The sequence below is a fragment of the Colias philodice genome, chromosome 8 (assembly GCF_061535455.1).
Source record: "Colias philodice isolate Cphi_HAF_F1 chromosome 8, ilColPhil1 Martin Lab GWU primary, whole genome shotgun sequence".
NCBI classification, from domain to species: domain Eukaryota; kingdom Metazoa; phylum Arthropoda; class Insecta; order Lepidoptera; family Pieridae; genus Colias; species Colias philodice.
Genome location: NC_143093.1, coordinates 8,782,307 through 8,799,127, shown reverse-complemented (window position 1 = coordinate 8,799,127; position 16,821 = coordinate 8,782,307). Strand labels below are relative to the sequence as shown.

General features: G+C 35.1%; 1 protein-coding gene across 4 annotated transcripts in view; it reads right to left on the bottom strand.

Annotated features, from left to right (window-relative positions):
- Positions 1-548: 548 nt before the first annotated feature.
- ckn (CRK like proto-oncogene, adaptor protein) overlaps positions 549-16,821 on the bottom strand; it is a 106,184-nt gene continuing 89,911 nt past the window's right edge. For 3 of the 4 annotated variants that reach the window (XM_089698385.1, XM_089698388.1, XM_089698389.1), the window contains 9 exons: positions 8,238-8,435; positions 7,672-7,868; positions 7,088-7,267; positions 6,403-6,615; positions 5,738-5,845; positions 5,139-5,282; positions 3,913-4,038; positions 2,900-3,481; positions 549-2,606 (listed from right to left, as the gene is read on the bottom strand). In XM_089698385.1, coding sequence (XP_089554511.1) covers positions 2,301-2,606; positions 2,900-3,481; positions 3,913-4,038; positions 5,139-5,282; positions 5,738-5,845; positions 6,403-6,615; positions 7,088-7,267; positions 7,672-7,868; positions 8,238-8,435 — 2,054 coding nt within the window. In that variant the 3' untranslated portion in view covers positions 549-2,300. The remainder of the gene's footprint in view (positions 2,607-2,899; positions 3,482-3,912; positions 4,039-5,138; positions 5,283-5,737; positions 5,846-6,402; positions 6,616-7,087; positions 7,268-7,671; positions 7,869-8,237; positions 8,436-16,821) is intronic. The other variant, XM_089698386.1, reaches the window with a different exon arrangement.

Sequence of the window (16,821 nt, the reverse complement as noted above, 5' to 3'; positions counted from 1 at the left end):
TAGGTGTAAAAAAATATTAGTTAGGTATCACAGATAATTTATTACTATACAAGTATTAGTTTTATCGGTTTGTATTGGCATAATGGAATATTTTTTGTAAGGAAATTGTTTCCTCTATCACGACTGTCTTTTTACCATACACTTTCCCAAATATTTATCGAATATTACATCGTCGTTTTTTGGTCGTCGTCCTCTTTCGTTCAGTGACCATTGCATTAGATACCGAAATAGTAAAAATTGGGTTCTTAAGTACTCACTCAATTATAATTTAAAATAGTCTTTTTTATATAATTTACCATAAGATTATTTAAAGTAAAGCTTAAATGGAATCCGTAATTAATCTGACAAGATCTAATAAGAACGAGAGAGCAAAAGTATAGAGTAGATTAAAGAAAATTCTCTAATATTAGGTACCTAATCTTCCGGGAAGGATGGATCAACTTTCGGTCTTTAATTAAATGGTACTTACAACTTCTAATTTCGACTATTTCGGCTAGCTATTGTCAGATTAATAATAATTTGGGAATGCGGTGTTGAATAAAACAAACTTTGAATATTACAAATATTTATTCAATTAATAATTGAATTATAAAATAAGAGACAGCTGTTCAGTAAAGAATAATTAATTATAATATAAAACTAAAATGTAAATTATTATTATACATGAAATAATAAGGCCGCCACTCAGTAAATTTTGACTAGGAAGTTCAGTGAACATTAAATAAAAATACATGGGATCCTAAATTTATTTCAAATTTGCCAAAAGTCTAGCACCTTTCTATGAATATGAGTGACGGCTCATTACAGATAGGTATACAAAATTTCTAAATACGAATTGTTAGGTATCAAAGGATGTAGAAACACTGATTCTATTATTTACAGTACAAAGCTAATAAAAATATGCGCTACATTCGATTGCTAAATTATAAAACTGGCAATACACTGAGACAATGAACAAATAAACAGGTCAATATTTAATGTGTGTATAATTTTAATTACTTAAATGAACACTGCCTCAATGTATACCATAAACTGTAGATCATTCTTTCTGTTTCCGGCATCTATGCGTATAAAATTACAAATATTGTTTTTTTTTTATCTTTGAAACTAAACATTCTTTGAATTATATACATCTAGGTGTGTTATCGTTACATTATAAAGGGTTAGAAATACAGTCACAAATGTACATACAGAATATTTTATGGCATCTCAGTATCACGTTAAGCCATTATCTGTTATACATAAGAGATCATGATTATTATTCAGAATGTAAAAATGATAATTATCGAGGAAAATAATTCTGTTTATTAAATGTTAGGTATGGAAATATCAATTGTAGCAAGCGAAAATACCGCGAAAGCAGTGAATTATTTTCTTAGCATTTTAATATTTGTACGTTATCTGTGCCCACACAGAATATCATTAATTAGCAAAGGATACGGTTAGATATCCAATTAAATGATTGTTTAAACGAATTTATATAACATATATAATATAATAACGTAGTACAGATGAAGGTCCTATTTTACATTCACTGATGAAATTCTACATTTCACACTAATCTAGAGCTACCATTTTGTATAAATTCTAACTAATCACCTAGGTACGTTATATCAAGTATTCTACAATTTTATTGTACATGGAAAACTAGCTACTGGATATATTTTATCTATGACATAATTTAAGTAAAATTATTTACAAAAATAGCCATTTATCTGCTTCTGAACCCGACTACAATTATTTTTATTCCACCAAACACAAAAGAAAACCACAGATAATGCTTAAATAAGGAACTACATAACATTTATAAATAAAACACATTAATGTTAATTACATAAAACACCGATTCAAAACATAAATACGCATGAACGTTTTGACAAAAATACACAAATCTACGTGTACATACAATATTACTTACATAAATTGAATGTTGGAAGTTTTATGGCGCATGTTACATGATATGATAAAAATAGTTTGTCCATAGACAAATATTTTATACCTCTTGAAGGTATTTAAGTCTTATTTAAAGAGCATGCGATGGAGGCAGTGATCGCAGCATAGTTTACGCAACCTTTCAAACCAAACGCAAGCTGAATGCAAATGACAAAGCATATAAGCCCGGCGCGATTTGAAATAAACTTTTATTGCTTTTAATTCACTTGAATTTTATTGTAACTGGCAACATTGTCACGAAAATAGATAACATCAACTACTGCCAAACGAAACGAGTACCGATCATAGAGCTCTTTGGAATTTATAAGTAATTTATTCGAGTACGTTTCACTATAGCGCACTAAATTTTAGGAATCAGTCAGGCCTTGGCGTTTTTCTTCTTCCAGCATGGCGTCTAGTTCGTCTGTGAGGTTCGCTAGCATGTTGCCGATGTCGTTTAGGACATCTACGGGTTCTGTGCTTTTTTCATCTTTATGTTCTGGTAAATGTGTTGGTTTGTCTGTGGGTGGTCTGGGAGGGAGACTGGCGAGTCCGATGGTAGTTCTGCCGTAGTCTGTGTGCGGCCGACCGGCTATTTGCCCGCGGTTCTGCTTTATCGTCCCCGCGTTTTCGTTCGCGAATGGAATGCTGTCTGACTCCGTGCTGGAACTCGACTGGAAAATAGTGAATATATTAATATGTATATTATTGTGTATAAGCACACAACTCAGAGTATTTATTATGAGTACTATACTTTAAGAAATACAAGTTAATTATGTTAAGCTTGAATTTAATTATTATATTTATGTACCATCATTAAAAAATAAAAAAGCTAATCTTTATGGTAAAGTGAACTGAAATAAAATGTTGACAATATTGATGATAAATTCTGCTAAAGTATTATAAAAATGACATTTAAATTACAAAAAATAATAGTTAACTAGAAAATATATAATTAAAAAATTACCTTAAAGCTAGCATCCGAGCCGGTCCTCATCTTGTCATCTTCATACCGCCTCGGCGGCGAAGACGGCGCAGGTGGCGGTGGTAATAACCCCGTGCTATCCAGAGATACGCTGAGCGAGTCCGAGCTCGGGTACGCGGGGAGACTCAGCGGGAGACTCTTCTCCGGGTGTATCTCCACCGTGGTCTGGCCGAAGCGAGTGAACGGCGCGTACTGGGAGCTCTGCCGCTTTGGAGGTTCTGGTGGAGGCTTGCGGGCCACGTGCGGGCTTGCTCCATACGCGACACGCTGTAGCCGAGCAGAATAAGCAATCTCGTCATATGTATAGTCTGGAGATTTGTCTCTGTATGCGGGTGTCGCTTGTATCTTGGCGACTGGACGAGGTCTGACGAGCCCTCTAGGTCGGGGTAATGTTCCTCCCCCTTCGTATGAGCTGTCGTTTGTTGGCGTTATGTCCCCGTCGTCGTATGAACGCCGCCATTGCCCGCCGTAGTAGAAGCCCGCTTCTGGCGAGAATGTTGTATGCGACGTCCGCTCGGACGGGTCTTCTAAGCTTTCCAACGATTTCCCGCGCGGATGGCGAATCTGTTAATGATTTATATGTAAGAATAATGTCTGATAGGCTCTAGAGTGGCTATCGAGTGAATCGTTATCAAATTACAAAACTTGCAGCTGTATTATTTACATTACTTAAACCATGCTATTTTTCAAAATTTACATATTATACTGAATACGAAAAATATTAATACGATAATTAATCGTTTTTACTCGTTAAAGTTTTAGGTAAAATTAAAAATTGTTAAAGAATCAGTCCATGCTAATTTGTTACGTGTTATTTGAAAGTTCATAAAAATACATAGATACGACTATACTATCTAATATCTACCGTGCAGGCTTAACCTAGGTCAAGAGTAAAACTTCACACACACACATCGAAAACATTACAATTCAAGACTTGTGCACATAAAAGCCGGGTGCGTTCATACTGACGACTTGTGCCAAAGGAAGACTCATACCTGGATGGGGACCAAGTCAGTGCCACATAGGGGCGTTTGCAGAGCGTCAAAGTTTAGATCGGGGGGTTTATGGTAACTCCTTGCGTGTCTCTCCCAATGCTGGTATTGCTCCCTCGGATATAAATCCTTTTAGGTCCAATGTGCGGTTTGTGTTTGGAAAAAGAAAAGAAAACAAAACATTCACATGCTGCTTCGGGCTAGTGGTATGAGGTGGATGCAGCGAACGACAGGTGATGTGGGATACAACCTTGCGACTCAATAGAGTTTGAGCAGAAACTCAATAATTTCTAAGTTAAAAAGGACTTCTTTTAGAAGCACTTTCTATTTGTATTTCATATTTCTATAAATCTCGTTTAAAAATTCGAGACATTTACGATTTAATGTAGTTATAATAAATTGAAGGAACAATAACAAAATATAAAATTTATTTATAGTGTCGCAAGGCTGTAGAAACAGCATCGATAATGGCGATGGACATTTAGACGTCTATAGGTCTAAGCGAAATGAAAACGAAGAACGCAGCGGGAAAATTTGAAATTTCGCATCTGGTAACACCAAACTGTCAAAACCAATTCGTCCAAAAACGGACCGCATTTTCCCATAACGTGTCGACATCTTTTGCAAATAATTATGTGCTGCACATTATATAGACGATTATTAATAGGTATATAATGTTATATTTTGATTACTTTGCTATTGGTTAACAGAAGCTTTACTAAAACGCTTTAGTTAATTAAGCGTAGTTAGTTTAGTAGGTAAATATTTGGGCAAATATGAGTGAAGAAAAGAAACATTATTTTATAAGTTCTATTTAGATTTAGAAATGTTAAGGCTAAGTAATATAAAATAATGATAATAGACTTGCTATTCTAAAATGAACATGAAAATGATCGGTGTTAATGAGTGAACTTATAAAAATAAAATTAAATTAAAAAAAAAAAAAACAATTTTGTAGAATTTAATATATTTTGAAAGAAAGGCTTTGGAGAACTATTTTTAATTTGAGAGTAGATAAAACTCTAATCACTATTATTTATTACTGCAAACTTTTATAACAGCAAGCACAGATAGTATCTTTATTTGGAAACAAAAGACAGTGTTCTAATGTTGACTTAGTCAAAAAAAGTGTTGCCGTTATAAAAAATCACAGACAATTAAATCTATGGCTAGACCTATGACATGACTACAACACATTAAGGGGCAACACTGCTATATTATAAACTGACCTGTCCCGGCTGTAGCCGTGTGAAGTCCAGGGACCCTTGGCTGCTGATGCTTCGCTTGCCGGCTCTGATATCCTTAACTCTTTTAATGGCCAACAGTATTTTCTTTTGGTGGCCGAGCCTCACTATACCCATGTCTTCTAAGTCCTGTAAAATGATTGTAGGTACTATATGTTTTTATCAAGGTTTTTTTCTATTAAACGGGAAAATTACTATTATAAATTAGTTATAGTGTTGCTAGTTGATGTTCTTATTATGAAATGTTGATAAAATAAATTCACAGAATTTTATCCTATCGTATCCGATCGACATCACTAGAAGAATTAATATGAATTTTAACATGCTCAATAGCATCGACTTGTTAAGTTTTAGGTTGAGAGTTATAGCTCGGTCGGTAGGTATAGGAATAATAAAAAATATATATTAATAACCTCATGTAATAATTTTTAACAATGACTTATTCATTATTTAATTAATTTGCTTGCTACTACAGACAATTTGAAGGTAACTTGGAAGGAAACTAGACAGAAGACTAACTTCAACTACTTTTTTATATTGACACAAATTCATTCCTTCAGTAACTATAAAATATAAATACTAACCTCCCAAGCGAGCTGCGTGACGTCATGCACGGTGCGGTATCCCTGCGCGACGAGCGCCGGCCCGTACTCCTCGAGCCGGAGTAAGCGCAGCCATTCTTCCAGCGAGCCCTGGAATTTGTGGTTAAGGTTATTGGTGGTTTTTGACGTGACAACGTCTTCTAATTCGATAGCCGGCTGCACGCACGAAAAAACATGACTCATGCGGCGTTACCTCACGCTCTGAGGCGTTCCGTAAGGCTTGAAGTGCAAGCGAGAGCGCGGAACGAGCGACAAAGAAGCACAATTCGGACGTTGTAATTATTATATATGTACTACCATACTATGCCATAGAGTATTTTTGACCAAGGGTCAATTATTTATTATACCTAAGAACACCTTTCGTGCAGACCAAGGAGGCAGTCAATTTATTTAGAAATATTTATAAAACTTGACAAAGAAGTTTTGTTTTGGTTGTGTTTGTATAATTAAAATGAGATCTTAGGGAGATGATCTATGTATATACTTTTGTATACAAAAATATCAATCTAAATAGATAGGTAACGCAATTTAGAAGTTATGGTTCCATTAGAAATTTTCTTTGAAAAGTAAATTAATCACAAATGTGTATAACAAAAAAAGAAAATCAATAAATCAGAATAACACTAAAAAAAGTAACATTTCCTTACCGGTATATAATCTGGCAGATTATCCGGCACGTTCAGATTGGCCAACTCCGCCTTTAACCGCTTCCTATGGTTGGGTTTCTTAATTCCCACCGCTGTAAGGTCTTCAGGTGTCATGCGTGTTACTGTGGCGAGGTCATAGCCGGCTTCTATGAAGAGACGGGCGTATTCTTCCATTTGCAGGTCGGCTAACCATGCGTGGATTATGTCTGGGTCCTGTGGGGGATTATTTTATTATTAGCTTTTTTTGTAGGGCAGTATTTAGTTGTACTTTATGATAATGCACGAGTGATGTAAATGAAAAGAATGTGTGCTGTTGGAAGTTCTCTAGCCAACAATAAGATTTGCTTAACAGGAAACTAGATGGCGTTGGTGGGATTATCTTTTATTTTTCATATTTCTTCGGATTCCAGAATAAACTGGAAGTCAACAATTCTATTGCAAATAAAATGATACCGTGGAAACATTGCGTGACATTGAAGAGTGATTACAATACAATAGTGTACTTTAATTACGCTAGGAACAAAATATCTATTAGTACTAGTATAAGTGACTTGTATTACATAGTTGTGTAATCATATATCACCCGCACTCCGTCCCAGTATCTGTTGCTCATAACATCCTCACTATCATTAAAGTAACAAAAATATAAGCGGATGCGGCCAATCCAACAGCTCACTATACCCACCGGTAGTCCCTGCGCGATCATAGCTCGTACTCTATCAACAGTGTCACCGCAGTGGCACGCCGCGTGGTGGTGGTGCGGCATGCGGCCAGAAGCACGTCCGCTGTCCAGGGACGCGGACGAGTGCCGCGACCCTGACCCGGCTGACCCGGACGACGAGCCGGGACTGTCACGCCCGGGGCTCTGGAAAGAGGAACATAATGTGTAATCTTTAATCAAAGAACTTAGTGTATCTGTAATCAAGGAACTGATGAGTGGCAATGGATATGTTACGGCTTCACGTATTTATAATGCTTGTAGCAAGTTGAAGTAAGTCTCTTGAGAAGTTCTAGTTAAAATTGCTTGTTAAGCGAAATCATTGTATTATTTTTGTTTGAAAAATATCTTGCAGTGAACATGGTTTTTTAGTGTCTATGGTACAAGGTTTGCAAGGAAAGAAACTAGATGGCGTTAAGATAAATGACCAAGGAGCTATTAATTAAAAATTAGTACAAATTATAAGCTATTAACTATTATTTCATAGCCAGCGATGCAAACGCTTTGGCACAATATTGTACTACATTCATATACCTAAGAACTTATCATACCTGTGTCATGTCAATCCCCTGGTCGTCGCTCAGCGCGAGTTGATGATGGTAGTATACCGCCGCCTTGTGCGTGAGCGGCTGCGAGGGGGGCGGGAACGTGAACGTGCCCCCTCCGGCAGGGCTCTTGCCGAGACTCCCGCTGGCCCCGGACACCCCGGACACGCCCGATACTGTGCTCCCATAGTCGGAGTGGTCATCTGGAATATTATGAAGTGGTATTGATATAGGCTCTTCGATATATTTAATAATAAATGGATTGGTAAAGCGAAATTAACATTTCGTAGAGTTATTAAAATTACTATTGAAATTATTTTCTAGTAATTTTGAAATGAAACCTAACGGAGGTCTAAAATAAGCTTAATTATTATACATATTTATGATACCCTCATGAGCTCGTGTCCCAGCAGTGTGAACTTATACATATAGGCTGATGATGATGATTTATGATCAATATGAATTTGAAAAAAAAAAGATAGCCAGAAAACGGAGCAATCTTGCAGCTGTTCTTAGAAATCATATAAAGTTATATGATCCCTCAATTCACAAGTATACAATCTAAAACTCACCACGCGTATGTGACGGCGTGTCCGGCGGCTGGGGGTACGCCTGCTCCTCGCACGACGCGTACCCTTGCGACCCGAAGCTGGACCCCGAGTGCCTGTGCTGCGGGGTCCCGAACGCGTCGCCGGGCACCGCGGGGGGCGGCACCCGTTTCGCGGTCGCCGTCTTGCCGGCGCCGCCGCCGCCTCGTGACATTCCGCCCACTGGAAAAACAGAACATACAAAAGTTAACCAAATGTCAGTCGTAATAGGCTGGGGTGTTACTGGAATATGCTCCTTATTTGGAAAATTCGGAGTGTCAAAATTGCAGTTACGCATGTTATATTGTGATGTTTACCAAGTGGAGCCAATATGAGTACAATAGTTTTTTGTTTTCATGAAAATGCTATCTTTTCAAATGTTTATTTGAATAAGTGTATAACTTGCTTTATAACAATGTGTGGAATAAACAGCATTTATTAAAAACTGAAGACATAATTATTAATAATTTAGTTATGATCAGTTTTCAGTGATGCATTTGTTTACTAGTTACGAGTTTATAAAATGTAGAGTAGAGAAACTTAATGAAAACGTAATGCGTACATTCAGTAACAAAAATCTGTTGAAGATAAGTTATAGGTCACCACCTCACCAACAAATTACTTCCCACATTAACACCAAGATAACAAACCCTTCACCATTTAACCTCATCACGGTTCAGCGTATATTTTTACAAAGCTAATAAGGCATTAACGTCATCCCGTCAAACCTTATCAAAGGGCGTCGACCGCATTAGCAAAATGAGTTACAGCTGATAAACGAAAGATTCGGCTATAAAGTATATCCTCCCTCCATCATCAATCATGATCGACGGAGATCCTATCGTGTACGGAGGACGCTAATTTCTCCGTAAAAATTGACAAAGTAATCTTGGAATAGAGCGCTAATTACGGTCGGTGTTTATGAAGATTCTTTAATGGGTATTTTGTAGCAGTATTTTTTGGAACGTTTTTGTTGTTTGTTTTTAGGTTTTTTTTTATCTATGTGTAAACGTAGTTATTAGTAGGATACCAGTTATGTATTGCATTAGGTATAACTATTTCAAACTCAATGTTCAGAGAGGCATAATTATTTGTAGGCCATATAGATCAATAAATATCTACACTAATATTATAAAGCTGAAGAGTTTATTTGTTTGTTTGTTTGAACGCGCTAATCTCGGTGTTAGATAGTCCATTTATCGAGGAAGGCTATATATAGGCTATAATATATCATCACGCTAAGACTAACAGGAGCGCAGCCACGCGGGTAAAACCGCGCGGCACAGCTAGTTTTTAATATTATGTGTATAAGTATGTATATGAACGCTTAAAATATGTTTAAGTGCATTTTATCTTAAAATTTTAGGCCAATAATTACAGTCATCAATACTCGCTAAATCGATGTTTTTGTCGAGATTCTTTACCGATTTCTCGTAAAATCGAAGATTTATGATATTGCCGATTTGCAGCCATTAAGAAACGGTAATTATTGCAAGTTATATGTCGATATTAATATTCGTAAGTGGTTATACTTTCCTTGTACAAATATAAAATAAAGTAAAGAAGCCTTTGTTTATTTTCATAAAATAACTTAGCGATGAATTAAACTAAATTATGTTGGAAAGTCATTAGTCATAAAAAGTTTGATTATTACTGACTATATTTAGCTTAGTTTATATTTAGATACACCCCTTGTGCATTGAAGATTTATCACTTCGTCTCACATATAAGCTAATTCTGCAACAGAAGCTTACCTACTCCAAAAGATTCCATCAGTGATCTTAAAAATTTGCTCATTTATCATTTACCTCCTAAAACCCACAACGGGCCACTTCGAACTTCATTATCCGAGGTTCCTCATTGGCCACGTTTGATGGATTCCTTCCAAGCTCGGGCATTACATTCGCACGGTTTACGACTTTGAAAGGAGCCATAAAAGTGGTATTTTGGAGGATTACCGTTGATATAATGACATTAATTTGTTACTTATCCGGAATACTTTCGCGCTGGCGTTGTTAAACCTGATTTATTTTTTAACCAACGCTGGTCGCTCTTTTATTTTCTTTTCAATATGATTTGTTTGTCGCAATTGATAGACTTTTGTAAGCAGTGGCATGTGAAAGTGGCGGGAAACGAATTATATTTTGTTGTTATTTTTTACTGTTTGTGTGTGTAATATTTCGTTGATATTATGCGTTTCACTACTTTACGTGCTGGCCACGGACAATTCGCTATAGCGAAAATTCGCGCGGCGCGACTGGCGGCGCGTCTTGCGAATGAATCAAATGTATGGAAATGTACTGGGCATGCCACGCGCAGCGGCGACCAGCGAGACGACCGGCGAATTTCCCCGAGCGAATCGCGCGGCACGACTAGCGATCGAAACAAATGTATGAGTTATTACGGCGCAGGCCACGGAGTCGAGCGGCAGACGCGGCGACTACTCCCGGAGCGAACTTAATTTAAAATAGTTTGTTTTTTTTTTCGCGAAAATGGAGACGGAAGCTTTTATTGCAGAAATTCTAGCTAGACCAGCTATTTGGAAGTCTAGCCACCCGCAACATAATTTTTCATCATGCCTATATTTTTCATATTTTTGGTGGAATTCTCCGTCTGTAACACGATTTCTATTTAATTCGTGTACTCCACTATATCTTCCAAACATTAAATCTTGAGCAGAAAAGCTGCTACTCTCCAAACAACGTCGAGCTAACTTTGATAAAGCTATATCTCGTCTCCTCGTCTACACTGGTCGCGGCGGCGAACGCAACTGCCCGTGGCGTGCTTACCGCGCCGCGCGACTTGCCGCGCCGCCGGTCGCGCCGTCGGTCGCGCCGCCGGTGTCCGTGGCCAAGGTGTTAAAGCTTATCATACTTTATTTTTATTTTCAGTGGAATTTTTATTAATTGTAAACATACATATAAATAAGGTAGCTTGACTATCATATTATATCATAAAATCATGTCTTTAAACGTTTTTATTTCAATAAATCGTAATTGTCTCACAAAAGGAAACCCTCCTACACGATACATAATATGAATTGTATCGAACCTTGTTATTGACATAATAAGGTACAATTATTTACAGAAAAAAATGACAATCACAGTAGTTAATTAAATCAATCAGCATTACAATTGTATGTTTAGCGCCATCTAGACGCCGTTGTGTGAATCAATTAGAAATAAATCTGTAAGATCTAACCACATTCTTTACGTCGTCAGACTTTATTAAAATACAATTATGCGGCGCCAACATTATTGCTCGGTTATTTTTAGTGCTTACTTAATTTGCAAACTCGATTTATTATCGGGGGACAATTTATCTTTATCATTCTGTACGTCCTACGTCGTTATGCTAAGCTTTTGCTGTTTTGATGTAAGCTTGATTATCTGTGTCGAAGTTCTACCTACTTTGGTGAGAAGACTGATGATTACAAGATTTTAAATGTTTGGGCACTATTATATATTCTGAGGTTTGGGCCTTAAACTAGTAAGCAATATAGTTTCCCCTCATGTTTTAATACATTCTTTACGCTAGTCATTTTGGTAAAAAAATATTACCTTACTGCATAAAATGTGCGCGTAAATTATTCGAGAACAAGATACTAAAATTAATAAAATATATCTGCATGTCGTGGGAACATATCAAAATAAAACACAATAATCGTAAAGTACACGTTATATTAATTATCCAATATTAAACTAAGTTATGAGGTACATTAGTCGAATATTGCATTTATATACTTACTATAATTACGCGATTAAATTATTTGAGTAATTTACTGTATAGACTTGAGAATCGAATTTTATTGAGGATTGATATCATATCATTTGTGAAACATAGTCTATAAAATATCTTAATATACATTATAACCTAGATATACCTATGATATACCTATATATACATATAACCTGATAGATATACCTATATAATATACATATAACCTAGATAAGAACACGAAACAGTACCTGAATAGTATAGTCTTTGAAGATGCGCTACTATAGGCACTCCCCGTGACCACGCTCGCTGCAAAGTGTGCGAAACGTCCGCGTCGGCGTCGCGTCGGGATAATAATATAATGAATAAATCGCGTTTAAATTACGTTAATCTTTAATTTCTAAATGGATTATACTCGCATAAAATCAAACACTAGAAAATAATACATAAGAAATTAGTCAAAATTTATCAAAATATCTATGTGTTAATCAATCCAACATTGTAATATGATTATTTATACATATATTATTTTATACTATTCTTACAAGACTAGACGCTCGAGAAACCTGAAGGATAAAACAGTACTACCTATTGTTATTGATTTAATATACCAAAACATAAACAAATAATGTACATCACTACATAGTATAAAACAAAGTCGCTTTCCCTGTCCCTATGTCCCTATGTCCCTTTGTACGCTTAAATCTTTGAAACTACGCAACGGATTTTGATGTGGTTTTTTTTAATAGATAGAGTGATTCAAGAGGAAGGTTTTTATGTATAATAACATCCATTAAATAGTGGAGAAGTACTGTTATTTTTGAGGTTTCTAATGTGATGTCGTAAAAAATTACATTTTTACCGCTTACATTGCAAACGCAGGCTGAACCCTACGAGTTTTATCAAAATAATGTACTAAGTATTATACACATTGAAAAGGTCTACAGAAAAGTCCGCGATGGTATATGTCTATCTCTTATGGATAACCCACAATAATTTTTTTTTGTCATTTACTTTTTACGACAAATAATGGCTAATTTTCGAAGCGATTTTAACCAATACAACATTAATCCTTAACAAATTAAATACCTTGAATACATTGTTCATTTAATATAGCCCTATATGGCCCTTTACACCGTATGATTTAAGTGAATATTTTCGAAGATATTACAGATTTAAAAATTGCGGGACGTAGCGTTTGCGGCGGTACCGGCCGGCCGCCCGGCTATATATTTTATACCCGTGCGAAGCTGGAGCGGGCCGCTATGTTTTTAATTTTTGTATACAACGTTCACAGTTTTTCTGTAGTGTATTTAGTATCAGCATTGCACCCGTGCGAAGCCGGGGCGGGTCGCTAGTTGTAGATAAAGCAGATTATTACATTTCTGATTTAATACAGTCACTTTACTAAAACTCAAAACACAAGTGAATGTAAATAATAAATAGATTAATATTCAGGTACAAACTATATCGATAAATATGACAAATCGTTATTTCTTGTTGTTTAATATCTGCATTAGGTTATATATAGGTTAAAGAGATATAATAAAACATAAATGTTTATTGCTTCACACAGTATACAGAAATATGTATATTTATGCTGTGATAAGATAAAATAAACATCCTGGTTGGGTATTGGAATTATTAAAAGTATTTTGAAACCCTAAGATGTAGCTACCGACGCGTTTTTTTATATTCTTTTTATGTAGGTAATTAAGTTACATAATATTATTATCTAGTGTATCAAATATTATTAATAAGTATTATTATACTTTAGTTTATTCAATTTCATATATTAGTATTCAGTGTAAAATCTGTAGGTAGCATTTCAAATTTGAATAAGAATACAATTTTAAAGAAATATATCCCACAATTAAACCATAAAATTTTCCATACAGGCCCAAAAACACTTACGTAATAATGTTAATAAAACTTCCTGAAATGAAATGAAATAATTTATATGCAACTAGCGGTCCGCCCCGGCTTCGCCCGTGGTACATGTTTACGTTTTCTCTCCATAAGAACCACCCTCGTACTTCAAGGAATATTATAAAAAAAGAATTAACGATATCGGTTCAGCCGTTCTCGAGTTATGCGCTTACCAACACATTTTGCGATTCATTTTTATATTATAGAGATAAATTTAATACATTTAACTGTCACTCAACGAAACTCCAAAATGTTTAAAGGCAATTTATATCAATTAGAAACATACGAAGCAACAGTACCCACCATATTCGCAGTACAAAACAATTGTTTAAAATTTCACCCAACGACAAACAAGGAAACCGCTTAGAAAATAGTATTTCGCTGAAATACTAAAATGGAAGTCAAATGACATTTTCTACGAAGGCCGTACCTATGCCTGTTTCTTGGTAGGAAAATTTGCAGGTGTACTGTTGTAACGTCGTAACAATGGGTAGATTATGACGTATAGCTTTCACCTTGTTAATGTTAGCAGTTTGTTGAGTGAGAATTTTTCATGGGCTTCTAACGGTATTACTGTTTAGGTTTTACAAGTTTAGAAGGGGATAAAATCGCTATGGTTATAAGAAATATAACATTCAAAATAAGATTGTTTACGCAATGTCTCCTGTATTTAAGATTAGTATTTAAGCATAGTAGATAATAATATATTCTCTGCGGTATAAGTACTTAATTATTTTATTAATTATTTTATAGTCAGCGAATAAATAAATAAAAATTACGTTGTTTGTCAACGCTTACTAACTATTTAAAATCTTTATACTTAGATTGTTATTATAACTTTTGCATAAAACTTTATAAAATGAGTTTCATAAAAAATGAAGAATAGGTCAGGAAGCTTTTATAAATTATAAAATTGTAATAGATAGTTGTAAAGAGCCTTTGACCTACTGGTAAACCGGCTCTTCACACGCAAACCTACTTGGGCTTTTAAAAATAATATTTTATAATATTAAAATTTTCATATTTTAAATTCTTGGCAAGACGGAAGAAGGCATTTAACATAAAATAAAACTGAAATATTTTATAGTAATAAAACGTACATTGCGATTAATGTATAATTATATGCAGCAATTATACCATCCAATTTACTGCATAGGTAGTTTAATTCTTCACGTACCTCTTTACAAAGTTAATACAACCACTAATAAGTAATGACTAAAGTAGTTTTGAAAAAGCTCTTATAAAAAATATTCCATACATAAACCAAGCATCGTTAACTAGTAATTTATACTTATTAAGTTATTAAATTTACTGAACAAGTCAAATTAACGATAATGGTAGCGAGTACCGATTACATCATTATAGAGCGCTTTAGTGAAATTTAAAACTTCGACATTATTTGCTTACAATTTATGCTTTAGCGGCTGTTTATAAATCATATAATTTAATAAGAAGTTATTCATTAAGAAGCTTAAAAATGATTTTCATCTTACTATTAATAATTCACAATATAAAAAACTAAAAACATGTAAACTTACTACTTCTATTACGTACTATTATTTAATCTGTGATACTACCCTTAATTTTATAAGAAAAAAATGGTTAAAAAAATGTCGGAGGCTTAACAGAAGCAGACATCAACATGACGGACCACTTGTTGCTACCACCTTTCTTTCTGTCCCACTATGCAGGGTGAGGTGACTAGTTGCCATCAACACCAGAATATAATGGGAGTAAGACCGAGGTTCGAACTCACGTTGTATCGTATTTGACTTTTAAGTCCAATATACTTGTAACAGTGCTACGCGTACATTCGAGGAGAGTTCGAAATATAAATACACATTCTGGTTATTGTCAACAGCGCCATCTATTGAATGAATGATGAACGATTTTACTTTCAGCCTGTGCTTTCAGCAGACCTTTGTTTTATACCTACTTATAAATACGTTATGAAATAAATAAATTTTATAAGTTTGTGTGGGTATGCGAATAACAGAAGTTAAACTTTGCAATTATAACCTTTGGCTCATAAATTATTGGCAGACAGAGAGATTATGACACGGATTGGCATTATTAAATTAGTTATCCATAAAATTAGCAATAACGATGTTAGATTACGGGCCAATAAAATAGCCAGCTCTAGTCTCGAAGCTGATCAAATCGCGAAATTAAATTGAACAAAACATTGAGATTTGAACAATTATTAGTTTGGAGTGTGGTCAATCGAAAGTTGCCCTCTAACGGGTAATGTCGCGAGTCACAACACGTTTATCTGATCTGATAGCCGTGGGAGCTGACTGGAGGAAGTCCCACGTAGTTTGCAGGATACTCGGATTATATTAACTGCTTTCTCTTTGCGTAACTGTCATAAATATGAATTTCAAATGTGCTAACGAGGTAGACTATGGGATTTTTTATAGTAAAGTTTATTCACATACAAAGGAAAGGGCTTTGAGTTATGTCGTACTCCTACTGCCTAGAGAGCCATGCCCTACAGACTAAACTTCGATATGTTCCGTGTGTCGCGTCGCGGTCGTGCCGATTTCAGAATTCAGGGTATTGAGAGAATTCATCTATACATATAAAATACTATGTATAAATGAATTATGTTTTGCTTATGATTGGCTAGTTACAAAGTCTATACAAGTAGTTATGAGGTTAAAGTCCTAATATAAAATAATTATTCGCAAAATAGATCACAACTTTTATTAGCAAATTCAAATGTCTAGACTAATTTATACTTACAAATAAATTCAGTTGAATGTTTAATTTATTGTGCAATACTAGTTTCAGTGTCTCATTTTGCCTTTACTTAGGTAACTCAATAATTTTGAATTGCTAAATAATATATATTTTTGAAACTTCTTTAGGCACTTTGAGAGTAAAATTTCAAGATCGCGCGATGGCATTACCGTTACGTCAT